Source organism: Toxotes jaculatrix, chromosome 20 (genome assembly GCF_017976425.1).
Source record: "Toxotes jaculatrix isolate fToxJac2 chromosome 20, fToxJac2.pri, whole genome shotgun sequence".
Taxonomy (NCBI): Eukaryota; Metazoa; Chordata; class Actinopteri; family Toxotidae; genus Toxotes; species Toxotes jaculatrix.
Genome location: NC_054413.1, coordinates 10,888,830 through 10,903,001, shown reverse-complemented (window position 1 = coordinate 10,903,001; position 14,172 = coordinate 10,888,830). Strand labels below are relative to the sequence as shown.

The window sequence follows — 14,172 nt, the reverse complement described above, 5'->3', positions numbered from 1 at the left end:
CAATCGGCTCAGTACTTTTTGCATAATTCTACCAGCAAAAAAAAAAAAAAAAAAAACAGATACGGGTGAAAACATAATTTTCTTGGTGCAGCCAATAAAAATAAAATAAGAATAAAAACCTCCTGCAGCCCTATTTATGGTGATATTTATAAGGACTGGTTTGTGCTATTGTGTAACAAGAAGACTTTTAGTGGTTAGATATCAAATACTTTATTGATGCATTAAAAAAAAAAAAACAAGAGCCTACGTACTGTTTACTGTGACGGCCTGAGGCCTCATTATCACTCTCAGCCCGCTCGTGAGTTATGAGTAATGGGCCATAAAATGTCCTCCAAATACAGTTTTGATCCATGAGGTCATCAGGATGTGATATATTATTATTATTATTATTATTATTATTATTATTGCTGTTGTTGTTTCAGATTTGTAGTTCTACGGTTTAAAGAAATAATCCATGACACATATTCAGATTAGCCAGTTCAGGACCCAAGGATCCTTCTAAGCTGTCATTTTATCATAAATGCTGCTTAAACAATGCTTGATAAAAAAAAAAAAAAATAATCCAGTGTTGACAGTATCTGTGCAAATACTGGGATATTGGAAAAAAACTAATATTTCTCATTCATTAAAGGGGGTTCACGGGTCGACAGCTGACAGGCGTGGAACGTGCAATGAGTATGAAAATCCTGCGGTGCCAATATCTTATTTCTTTCATGCTACAGAGAGTTCACTGTGGCAGCAGATCAGACGGTGTGATCTGCCGGAGGGAGGCACGAGGGCGCAAGAGAGAGAATAAGTGAGGGATGAAGTTAGGGGAGGGGAAGAAAGATTACTATTCATGCAGCACCTTAGAGAGGTTTCTATCTAGGACGAAACGGGTTATAATTTAGTGATACAAAAGTTTTGTGAAAGACACTAAACTTGTTTATTAATCAGAAGGAGATCCACTTCATTGATCTGCCAATCTTGCAGTTCAAATCCTCTCCTGCCAGCCCACCAGGATGTGAGACACGACTGGCTGCGCTGTGGGGCGTCTCCCACGCTGGAGATGTTTTTGATAGATCACATCTGCAGAACCAGCCACTGTAGCCCTGAGCCAACAGCGTGTGGAGGGAAGGATTCACAGGGAATAGAGATTCAATATGGACATTAAAATTTCTATTTGAGTAAATCAGTGTGTGCAGTGGTTACTGAGATACAAGGCCGCTCCTTTTGCAAACGTTTGTAGAATGGATTAGAAGTGACGACCTCTGATGCCATGATTGAAACATAACTGACTTATGTTCTTTCGCAGCAGCAATACACTGAAGCCGGATCAAACAGTAGCTGCAAATAAATCTGTAGTATCTGTTTTAACCTTCTTGGAGGACAAATGTTGCTTGATTTTTACTACATTAAAGTCAAATTGAAATTTAAAGTCTTCTCACTTTATGTGTAAGGAAAGAAACTATAATGATTCCGCAGCTATTATTTTTCAAAAGAAGACAAGAGCATTTTTTGGACATATCTGAGGGCATAGTGTGTTTCAGGCCCATAAGTGGGTGTTTCCCGTGGCAGCAGTTGACTGACATTTGAGGGCCAGCGTTGCTAGGAGACACGCTGTTAAAATTACAATTGTCATATAGCTTTACAAATGCTGATTTAAGACATCTGCCCCTTTACAACATTCAACGTTAAGGAGAACCCACTGTGCACTGGTGTTTTAGCTAGCATAAGCGCAGACCATATCGTTATCCATCTCTCTTTTATGGTCTAGTTGTGGTGATCTCGTTTGTGAAAACTCACAGCTAACAGTTAGTCCTGTAACCTCAGATTCAAATCACAATGGGAAGTGACATAGGAAGAATTAAAATAACATAGCAATGGCTGGCAACGTCTACTGCTCCAGCTGGTTAATTTCCTGGTGATGTATTAATAGGAGCTATTTTCAGAGCTAGCCCACAAAGATATTGCACCAATCAAATTACCAGAACTGGTGCTGTCAGCTGGAACCATAATTCAGTGCCCCCGGAGAACACTAATGTAGGTGGGAGCTATCAGTAGAAAAACAAATGATACTTGAATTTCTTGTTTTTGATAAATACAATTTTAAGCCATAAAATTTCACAAGGGAAAACAAAAACCAATAATACATATACCCTAATACTTTCTTCACAAACATGAATTTTAATTACAGTTCAACTTTAAGATAATTGAAATAAATTAAGAGGAGTAGTTAGTTACAGACAATTAATTGTACCAATTATGTTCCCGTGACTTTCTAAACGTTATGGCACCCACCAATGTCACCCATCTAGAAAGGAATCAGACTCAAAGCAAAATGAATTTTTTTTATCCCAGAATGCAACACACAAAACTATAAAGCAGTATTACTGGGTGTTAGGCTACTACAAGCTGTAGGGTGTAAGTGCTTTTGGGTGTTACCTGCATCTTGCTCCACGCTGTGGCAAACAATTTCTGTCTCCAATCCCACTAACCCACAATAAAAACAACTACAGCTTTAGCTTCTGTTCTGATCCAGTAGCCAACTTACTGCATAAACCGATTTAGGAATCATGAGATTTCCAATCACCTCTGTGCTGCAGGCCAGCTGCGTGAGCACCGTGAGCCACAAATGACCCCATTCACGTGGAGCCCTCCGGCACAGCGGCCGGTTTCCTCAATCATGAAATGTCTGGAATTACCTGCAGGTACACATCACAGAAACTGCAGACTGTGCTGCTTCATTGTAACTGAGTTCACAACTGGACCTGGAGTGGTACTCAGATCAAAGGTGGAACTGATTCAGTCTAACCCACCACGCACACACACACACACACACACAGAGGAGGGCTGGGAGCTGGAGGCCGACAAATGAAGTCAGAGAGAAATTAATGACTCAGAGCAATAACTACAAAATAACACACAATGGTATTCCCACGACTGACAGGAATTAACACACTCGCAAGAGGGAACATTCAAGGTTCTTTTTTGTGCATGTGTCTTTCTATGTGTGTGTGTGTGTTTACCTGGATAGCAATGATTTATCACCTGCTATAGAACCTCATCCCCTACAGAGAAAAATGCTTTCATGGAACACAAGGGGTCACACAATGGGGAGCAGTTACAACGCAGGCATCCACACACACTCATACAGTACACATAGATACACAGCACAATATAGACACGCATAGACAGGTACTGCATACACACTGAGATTGCTTCAAGGCTGAAAAACTCAGCAGTAATTGGTTTTAAAGGAAACTGTTTCAATTAATGAGAACAAATTATTTAAATATCTAACTCAGGACCACCTGGAGATGTCGGAACCTAAATCACCACTGTGGTCCATATCTGTGTGTGTGTGTGTATGTGTCTGCTGCTGTGCCTGACTGTGTATAAAGTGCAAATCACTATCAAGAGTTACGATCGACTGGTGGCTCCGGTGTCAGCTGGGTTGGACACGAGACAAGGCCGAGAAGGACGCAGAGAAGTGGAGGGGATGGAAGGAGAGAGGGTGATTAGTGGCTCTCCTTCCTGTGCCTGCAGCTTGGTTCAGCTGCACCCTACATTCTTCAAGCTGTTTTCAATTGATAAAAAGCTTCCTGCAAGCATGGAAATGTTCAGACACCCGATGTTGTCAATTTTGTGTGCTCATTAGAATCAGATAGTTGTTTTGAAACCCTGAGCACATTTACATGTAGCAAGCCGTGACTGTAACATGAAATATGGCTACATATATCAACTTTCTTTGCCGCAAATGTTGTCTTGCGTGATTTAAAAGTTCCACACCTGCAAATTGATAGCGCAGCAGTGTGACGAATGAGAGCAGAGACTTCCATTCCTCATCTACTGAGTCCTGCAGCTTGCTGTTTTAGCTCTTTATTGGAAAAACACACAAAAATAAGTCCTGCAATCCGTGGTCCCTCCAGTTACTAAAACCAAACAAAAAACACAGAGCAAACAAGCAGCAAAAGACGCTGATGCAGACATGTAAATGCCTTATTGAAGCTGAAAAGTCAGCGACGGTGTACACACATTTCATCTGCAGCCCGGTGCTGTGGGGCACAGCCCTTCTGTCTAAGACTAGCCTTGCTCTCCCACACTGATAAAAATACCCCCGCGAGGAGGACAGAAAAGGATAACACTGTGACTCTCTGCCTCTCCTAGCCGCAGGTGCTTGTCTGGCAGCAGCGAGCAAGTTCATGGAGTTTACAGCACTGGTGTCTTCATAAAATACACAGAGACTGCTGTTGTTGTGGGATCATTTCGAGATATTAAAATTAATATTCAGGTGCATGAAATAAAGAAAGAAAAGAGAAACACTTTTATATGGAGGTAGCTTAATATGGTGGCAGATGAATGGGATAGAAGCAGGCTAACAGGTGAGAGGTCATAAATATTGTGCAGTCCAAGGAAAATGTCACCAGGTTCGTTTCCTGCATCTTAACACACCGTGTGTTGAGATGCAAATATAACACACTGTAAAAAGAAAAAAGCTAAATCTAAAGCTGTACATAGGTCAATCTGCTTTAGTACGCCAGAAAGGACCTTGGCTTTGTCAGCCAGTTAAAGAATATCAGTTAAATTGTTATAGGACCTGTTTTTATGAAAAGCTAAGAAAGTTTTACTGCAGTAATATAAAACTTTGTGGAAAACAACAAACCAGCAGCACGTAGCCACAAGGAGATTCATTCAAGTGATAAAACATCTACAATATTAAATCGATACAAGAGTTAAATGGGTAAAGAAATAGCTTCAAGATGTCAAATGTCATTTATTAAATTAATGTAAAACTACACAATTGCACACACACACACACACACACACACAGCTGCTGATGCACACTTTGTTAAATTGAAAAAAAGAGGATTTACATGATCAGCTGGTACATCTCTGCGGCTGTAAATGATTTTGATCACCCCGTGGATTATCCCTTACTCAACATTCTGTTTTGTGACTGACAACCTGTCATGTTTGAATCCTCTTTATGTGGTGAAATACATCCATTCACTTCTGCCAGAATCAAGCAGCAAACCTCCTGTATTCACAAACAGTTTCTGAGAAAGTGTCAGGAGCCGCTACTTGTCACAATAAATGGATGTGACATCCATGTAAATGTGTGTGTATTTGTGTGGTTGCCTGTTAAACAAACTACTATTTACTGGTAGTCACTGTTACTGCTAGCGCAATTTCAGAGTGCTTGTACGTGCTTGTTAGCTTGTGTCCTGATGCCCCTGAGCCAATCACCTTCTGCCTGGCCTTTAGAAAAAGGCAGCCTCATCGCAAAGTGAAACAAATAACCAAATGTGGTGTTGTCGTGTGTAGCTGTTCATCAGCTAGTGCGCTTACACCACCATATCAAAGCCAAAGGTCACTTAGGCTCACATTTAAAATAGGACAGACAATTAGTGTCGCACTGTAACTGCAGCAGTGTGTGCGCATGTCTGTGTTTATGTGGATAAAGAAGTATGTCTTGCTCTGTGTTTGTGTTTGCATGTGTATGCACAGGTTGTTTGCAGTTGTGCTTGCACACGGCACATTCACTGAACCACCAGTGCAATGGTTTGCTTCCATGCAAGGAGAATTAAACGGCACTGATTAAAATATCTAAAAAGGAATTTAATGTAAAAAAAATGTAATTCACTTGAATTAAAATGCAAGGGTGTGCACTTAAGTTAGAGTGTGCATGTGCTTGTGTGTAAGGCACTCCTGTTTATTTATGCGTTTGTATATATGTACAGTATAGTATAGGTCTTTAGCAGATGCCATAATCTCCTCGCAGTCATGCCTTAGGATGAGATTATGAAAGCCATAAAGTGGTAAGAACAGTCTGTCACTTTGGTGTATTGCTATTTCTGTGCACACTGTATAAGTACATCATTCTATGGCCTGAGGACTGTATAGGGAGGCACCCGGCAGTACATTTCTGCAGATTAAGCACAGCGAGGGGCAGCACCTTAAATGTAAATGCGGAAAATGGAGACTTCATCAGGTAGAGAGAGCGGGGGAAGTGACAGGGAGAAGGAGAGTTAAAATATAAAAGTGAACAGGACCAAAAAATAAAAAGTCTGAGAAAGAAAAAGAAAGCGGGGGGAAAAGGGGAAGTAAAGTCGCAGGAGGAACAACACAATTTGAGAGTCAAAACAAAAGGAGAATTGAATGGCATTTCTATTCTCAGATAATTGGGAAAGGTCCTTTAATGCTCTTTCATCCCTTTTCTTAATGTCTTTTTCATCCTCCTACCACCCCCTCCTCCTCTCTCTCTTGACCTTCATCTTTCTTCTCTCCTCTCCTGCTTTTCCCCTTTAACACTCTCCCTACTGCTTTTGCGTATAAAGCCAAAGCAAAAAAAAAAAAGACTTTTCAGTTTCCACTAAAAATGTTTTTTTCTGATCAAACCATTGGTGTGTGATGGGTGTGTGTCTGTGTTACAAAGTGTGTGCTTAAGTGTGGAGTGTTTGCGTACTGCTCGTGGACCATGGGCTGAGGATGTTATTAATCCCACCAGACTGCAAATGGTCATGCTTGTCCCACTCGTTCAGGTGGGAAAGCTGAGTTTGGTGCATGTGTATGAGTGTGTGTGAGTGTTTTACAGGACTAGAAAGGTGTTATGACAAAGCTGCTGAATCACTGAGTCTTTTCTCTTCATATACCATCTGTTCAACACGCAGACATCTCATACCAGTGGTTGTCTTCATAACAACAACCACTCACGGCAATGTCCATCTCAAGTACAGCTGCTGCTCATAAATGTAATTACACAACATAAAACCAATGCATGAGCTCACATGTCTGTTTGTTTGCAGGACGTATACACATACATTCTCGTGTGCATCCATCCATGTGTGAGTGGGTGACTTTAGTCTCCGAGTGTGTCCATGTGTCCGATGATCACAAATCTGCTTTCCCTCGACACATCGCACTTGCGAGCAGCGTGGCCGTGCCACTGTGAATGTTGATGGACAGCTGGTGCATGTGAGGGAGACCATTTGTCGGCCTGTTCCCTCCCAAATTCACGTTGCAGTTATGTTCAGCAGAAACCCTTCAAAAAATGGTTCGAAAATACCCCAAAAAGCAGACAAATAAATTGACATAGACTGATCCTTCATTTTATTTTATGTATTCTCTCCAAAAAGAGAGCATAAATAAGAAAAAAATTACAAATCAATTAGTATTGTGTCTACTGCACAATGAGTTAACTAGATCTTCTTTAAGAAAGCATCCCTCTTCATTATTCGTTATTTCTCAACACCCAATCACCCAACTATTTAGCATCAAATCAAGGCCTTTTCTTTGCAATCATGCACCTCGACAGTAGGCTACAAGCCATTTCTAAAATAATGTGGCGCTTCTCTCGTACGAGCTGTAAATCACCGTTCCACATGACATGACTCCACCCGGAGAGAGAGTAATTCATGCTAAAACCAGATTTAAGCCTGTTTAATGCGCTAATGAAAAGTGCTGTATTTGTATGTAGCTGGTAGTCAGCAATGTTGTGACATCAGGCTCATCTGTGACTCAGTCTAAACCCCTAATGAGAACATTACTGAGCCCCAGGCGGAGACACACACAGAGAAAGACAGAGAGAGACAGGGAGCGGAGGAGAGTGTGAGAAGAGAGATGATCGATGCAAACCTTGCCACCTCTTTTGAGTGCCATCATCCCTTTCCCTCCTCCTCCTCCTCTTCCCCGTCTCTCCCGCTCTCCCACTCGCCCCCTCCGCCTCCCTCTTGTCTCATAACACCAGGACTCAGGGCAGCAGGTCTAACTCAATACAACATGCAGCAAAAATCAATGAAAGACAGAAAGAGACGGAGCAGGGGGGGAAGAAATAAGGCCAAATGGAGGGGGCAACACATTTTTGGACAGCTTTGACGTGCTCTGCAATCTTGTCCACCTCCATCTTAAGGCACACAAACAGAAACTCCAAAACGCACCACCAGCACACCTGCATTTCTATCTTTTTTCCATCTCTCCTGTGATATTGTATTCTAAATATATAAAGGTACAAAATCACACTTGTGTACTTGCTAAGTGTCATATAATATTTTTTAGGTAGACATCAGCCTTTAAAAGCAAAAGCTCTGGTGGGAAATAAACACCATTACTACTTGACTAATGGCAATGCCACATGTGGACCCTCAAAAAGACATATTAAAGTCATATATATGTACACGACGAGCATTCATATGTCTAATATTCCAATCCCTCAATTGATTTTGCCATAAATCCACAGCAGACTGACTCACACAGCCCAGTGTAATAGTATTTTCAACACCCCACCCTTGCTGTCCAGACAGAGAGAGCTTAATATTCATCCAATGGTGAGCCGGGGGCACTAGAACAACTCCCAAGGCTTTGGACAGACATGCATGCATAAACAGCTTTAACAGACACATACACATGCACACACAGAGAGCTCATTTGCAAATACAACCAGCTGTAGCGCATTCCCTCGCCTCTTCCGCTCCTCAGATTGTTTTCCCGTGTTCTATAAATCATAAACGTTAATTTTCTTCCTCTTTTCTATAAAAGTGTGATATTTACTCACAGGCATGTGACCACGGGACTCAAACCCAGCAGAATGAAATAATAAAAGATCAAGAAAACAAATATTTCCCACAAGAAACAGGAGCTGCATGCCAAAAATCAAAATGCTTGAAAATTTGACACATTCCTAATTATTTATCTTCCCTGCCCTGCTGTGTCTACATATTTTGGTCTGTGTCCTTGTAGCACTGTGTATATTCCCTTTTCACACATATCCATCAATTTCTTCCCCTCTCCCACCCCCCCTTTTCATTACTGTCTCCCTTAATGGCCCCATATCTTCTCCCTCATTTGCTGTAACAACGAGCAGTGAAATTAAAAAGACAAGAAAACAGAACTGAAAACAATTATTTGCATTAGAAATGAGTACAGAGTTGGATGTTCAAAAGTGTAGAAAAACAAAATCCTAAAAACACCCATCTTGGCAGCTCAGACTCGGGCAAAGTCCCCCGTTTCTTCTCATTCATTCACTTTTTTTCCCCTCACATCTGCCTCCTACAGTTCCCATATTCCCTCAACCTGCTCCGCTCTCAATCCTTTCCTTTTTTCCTCCTGTGGCCCTAATTTATTTTTCCTCCACCCCACTTTTCCCCTTTCTTGAGTGTCCTCCAATCAACCAATTCACAGTTTCTCCGGTATCTCTTGTTCCCATTCATTCCTCTGCTATTACTCTTATCTCTCCTGTCTCCGCCGCCAGTGTGTATCTGAATGTGTGTGTGTGTGTGTGTGTGCGTGTGTGTGTGTGTGTGTGTGTGTGTGTGTGTGTGAAAACACTAACCTGCCCTTCTGGCATGCAGAGCAGAGCCAGGCTTTGTCCCTCTTGCTGTAGGTGCAGCAGGTCTTGCAGACGTTGTACTGGCAGTCCAGGCACTGGCGCTTGGGGTTGAGCAGGAAGGTGAAGGGCGCGCAGCAGCGGATGCAGCAGTGCTCGTTGAAGCGGTGCTGCTTGGAGAGGATGGAGCATCTGCTGCCTTCCTCCGCCAGCTCCTGCTTCATCTCACTGAAACAGAGAGAGAGAGAGAGGGAGAGGGAGGAAGAGAGGGGGGGAGAGAGAGGACAGGAGGGGGAGGGGAAGAGAGAGTGAGAGGGTGGTGAGCGCCTGGTCGAGGGGTAGAAACGTGAACACGGCGGAGAACGGTGATGTGGAATAACTGAAGAAGCAGTGGCAAATGAAAAATTAAATGGAGGGGGTGGAGGGGTAGCGATGGTAATAAAACAAGAAAGGGGGAAGGGCAGAGGGGGTTGTGAGTTTGGCGAAAACACTTCCCCACTCCCCATTTCTCTTCCTCTCTCTCTCTCTCTCTCTCTCTCTTACACTGATTCTGTGGAATTAACGTGATGGCTGACATTTCAATTTGGGAGGACCTGTCATGCCTTGTTTGGCCACATCAGTCAAAACACAGCTGAGGAGAGCACGGCATGCGCGCCTTCCCGCTTCCCTCCAATGAAAAAGCATTGTAGCCTTGTTGATTAAGGCGTTATGAGGATGAGAATAATGACAACTAATTGGCTTGAATAGTGCTAAGTTGAAGGTCACTCGCTGAAGACCTCACTATCAACACACACAAACTAGCTGGAGAGCAAAAACAGCATTAATGTAAAACCCTCCACAGTCATATTGGAGAGCTGCTTGGGCAACAGTCCAAAAATTACACTTTAAAACTACAATAGTAAGGGAGGACGACAGAGAGATACAGTTTCACTAATCTCAACACCTAAGAGAATTATTCGGACTAATGAACTATCAGAATTATTGAGTGAAATACCTGACCAAAGCTTGCTTAAAAATTTAACAAAATCCACATCCCGGCAGCTGTATACAGCTAACTGTGCATCCTTTTATATGAATTCATCCACAATTTTCTCATTACTTTTGAGCTAAGTTTTGATATTCAAGGTCTGATCAAAAGAAAAAAAAAGATAATGAAGATAATGCAAGTTGTTAATCAGTCTTTTAAGCAGTTAAGCAGCTTTCCGATCTATGGCCGGTCCTCAACTGTTCACATAAATTATGTACATGGGGTTTTTTTTCCTCTGTAGAATTTGTGCTGACTGCGCAATGTAACATAGGCAGAGGCTACGATAAATTATGTAATGTTCTGCATTTATATCACAAACATATCACCATCAGTACATATTGCACTTGTGTCAATTCCATTTAGAATAACACACACTGGGGAGAGAGCTTAAGTAACACATTTATCCATGTTTGCACCGTCAGCCATCAGTTGTCATTAGGTGTGAACGGCGGCTGAGACGCAGAGATCGAGCTGTGGCTGCAGTTGCTGAAGGTGTGAAAGTGGGTTCGGCTAAAATGGACGGTGAGTTAATTATTTAAGCTGCTCCTCTATACACCACACACAGCTAGGTTACAGCCTACAGCGCTCTCACTGATCCTACAGAGACTCGGAGCAGATGCCAAACAAATATATGTGCACGACACAAAAAAATATCCTTTATACTGAGAGAACAAGCCAATCCAAACATGTGTGATACATGCAACACACATAAAATATACACAAACATCTCCTTATGTTCCAGAGATTTATGTTGGTGTCCCCACCTTGATAAAACCACCAAGTCATACAAGGAAAATTAAATGTATAGCAAAACAACGTGCTGAATGCAGCATATTGGGAATTTCCTGTGTGTACGTGCGTCTGTGGAGCTCACGGGGGCATTGCAATCTCCCGCTTCTCTAAGTTATTAACGCTGCTCCTCAAGCGGATCCTCTGCTGCCTCACTGATTGCTTTTCATATGCATCATTAGATGCAGCATATTACCAAGATGAACAAACCATTTCATATACAGTGTCATATGAGTCATGTGGGTTTGGGAGGGGGGCGGGGGGGAGTTGAAGGGCAGCGGTACACATATGCATGGATACTGATATATACACACACTAATATGCCAAGATGATCAAGTGGTTTCATATTGAGCATTCACATACATGATCATAGCTGCTGGGGAAATGGTGGCTTCAATCAAATGAAAAGAACCTCCCAGCAATATAAAATAAAACAGACTCCGCTTATCTGAGCGGCAGCATCTGGTTCATCCAAAAATGCTCCAAAATATATATACACCACCAAACAGAGCGAGCCAAATACAGTATATGCAGCATACACTTCTGTGTCAGTAACTCCAAGACGCCATTGCCTGGAAATAATTTCCTTCAGTCCTGATTAGGATCAGGATCCATTTTCTCTCTCTCTGTGACTGTGATACCGGTTTAATGAACAGCCCAGTTGGATGATGAGTGGGTGAATGTACACTTATATCCAAGGACAATAGTGGTTCGTCATGCCTGACGTCCCTTCAAATTAACTCACATCTCTGTTAATGAGACATGAACACCAGAGCTTATCTAGTAGCCATGTCTGTAGATACATGTGGGTCATCCAGGTGCCAGTAAGGTACAATTAGCTCACAAGAAATAACAAATGTCGTTCTTTAAAGCAACACAGATGTTCCCATTATAGAAATGTAGTGTCAGCACTAACAACAACACAGATCATTTTGTGAAAATACTTAAAAGTAAATCTATGAATTAAGAGTAAATCCTACTAAATGCTAAGCTAAAATAAGCTCCTAAAGGGACACTGACGAGAGTTTGTTTTCTCAACTTGCAATTCTTAGGTCAGGATGGCTGTAATGTGCAATAAGAGGGGAAGTTTAAACATTTACGGGTGGAACTACTCACTCAAAGCACTGATATATTTGTATTTTTTATTTACCAATGTCGTGTACTCTGTTTCAGTCTGAAGGTTATTCTTACTTATGCGCTGTTTAATTCTAAAGAGGAAAGTAGCAGCAGACTCGCGCTCAGTCCAGAGATAAGCCTGGTGATGGCTTATGGCCAAGTCAGTTATCAAGTTATTTATATATCATTGAAGAATGAAGTTGAACTCATTAACATTCACATTTACATCTTTAAGTCAAGGGAAAACCATAAAATTTTACTTATTAATCAAGGTCAGCGATTCGGTTTGTTCAAGATGTGCATTGAAATTCTGTTACAAAAGTCTGGTAATGGTCAGCCTTAGAGCTGCAACCAATGGTTACATACATCAGGGACAAAACAATAATTTTGCAAATAGAATGTCAGAAAATAGTGAAAAATGCATTTTATAATTTCCCAGAGCCCAAGATGATAGATTCAAATGGCTCATTATGTTTGACCAAACAGTTAAAACTGGAACTTTGTCCAAACCAGCAGTTTGGACAAAGACAGAGAGTGAAGACGGTCAGATATTGTGACTAAAGTTTCTTTCGATCTCTGATCAAAGCCTTTACAAGAATGCTGGCGTTCTAAAGATAAAGAGATCCACTATGCCACCTCATGGAATTTCACATGTTTATTAGACCATTAATTACTCGAGTCTTGCATGAGCGTCAGCATGATCTATTGCAGCAGCTCTGGATAAATTAGGGACCACGAAAAGTTTTGTGCATGCCGAAAGTTTACAAGAAGCCCAGACTTTTGAATTAAAAACTATTGATTATGCAAATAATGTCACTGCAGTGTATGTGTTGAGGGTACAGTGAGTTTAAGAGGGGAGCAGGGCACACACAGCTGAATACCAATGCATTTTGTAATTTCAAATCAGGGCAGCAGAATGATATCTGGATTTAATGATATGCAGTGTATTTCTGACAGCCTGTCACTCCTGGCAAATATTGTTTGTGCTGAAGATCTATTAACTCGGGTCTCTCTCATCTTTCATTTTCCATCAGTTCTGCCCTGCTTTTCCTTCTCATTCTCTCTCGCTCTCTCTCTGTCTCTCTCTCCTGTCTGCAAGCCATCTATTAACATAGTTATTTTTCAGAGTCCCTTCATTTCTCCTTCTACTTTCTGTCCATTTCTCTCTTTCAGCTGGCAAACAGGCCGGCTTAGGCTTAAGTTTACGGGTGAAGTTGAATTATGTTATGGCCTGATTTGTAATCAAGATAATGGTATTTCGAGGTCCAGCTGCAGTCTCGCCAGAAAAAAATACAACAACAACTGCAGTGTTTTTAAATGATGTATTGCCCTCTCAGCAGCTGTTTTCCTGTTCAGTGCAGCGCTTAAGAGTTACAGTTTTCAAAACTGATGCATGTCTAACCAACACACAACCGAAACAAAATGTGATGAATCAGCTTAGGTGCATAGTAAGCACCACTGTGTTTAGAATATGTACTTTTATGGGACCTAGTAAGGTATTTATAGTAACCAATCTTATGATTTTCTCCGCTATACAAGAGGGGGATATATGAGTGTGTAGTTTCATTACACAGTGCAATGTACCTGCTGTGACTGATTAAACAACTAATTCATTTCTTTATACAATACAACTCGAAACAACAAAAAGAGCAGTCGACACCAGCTCTGTGAGGCTGTGCCCAGGCAGAGCAGTGCTTATATGTGTATACACACACACACACACACACCACAAAGTATTGGACATCTTAAAATGTTGATGGAAGTAGAGGAAAAGTTAAGAGAACCCAAAAGTTCCTGCAATTCATCCTGAAGGAGAAAACGAACGTCTGCATCAATTTTAAGAGCAACCCCTCCAATAGATGTTGAAATATTTCACTCAAAACCAAAAATGTCAACCTCATGTCATGTTCTGATTTTTTCTCGTGTGTGCCGCAAG

The 14,172-nt window shown here is 41.5% G+C and overlaps 1 protein-coding gene across 7 annotated transcripts in view; it reads right to left on the bottom strand.

Moving 5' to 3' along the window:
• LOC121200831 (myosin VIIA and Rab interacting protein) overlaps window positions 1-14,172 on the bottom strand; it is a 103,299-nt gene that overhangs the window by 46,862 nt on the left and 42,265 nt on the right. For all 7 annotated transcript variants that reach the window (XM_041066344.1, XM_041066345.1, XM_041066348.1 and 4 more), the window contains exon 3: window positions 9,311-9,532. In XM_041066344.1, coding sequence (XP_040922278.1) covers window positions 9,311-9,532 — 222 coding nt within the window. The remainder of the gene's footprint in view (window positions 1-9,310; window positions 9,533-14,172) is intronic.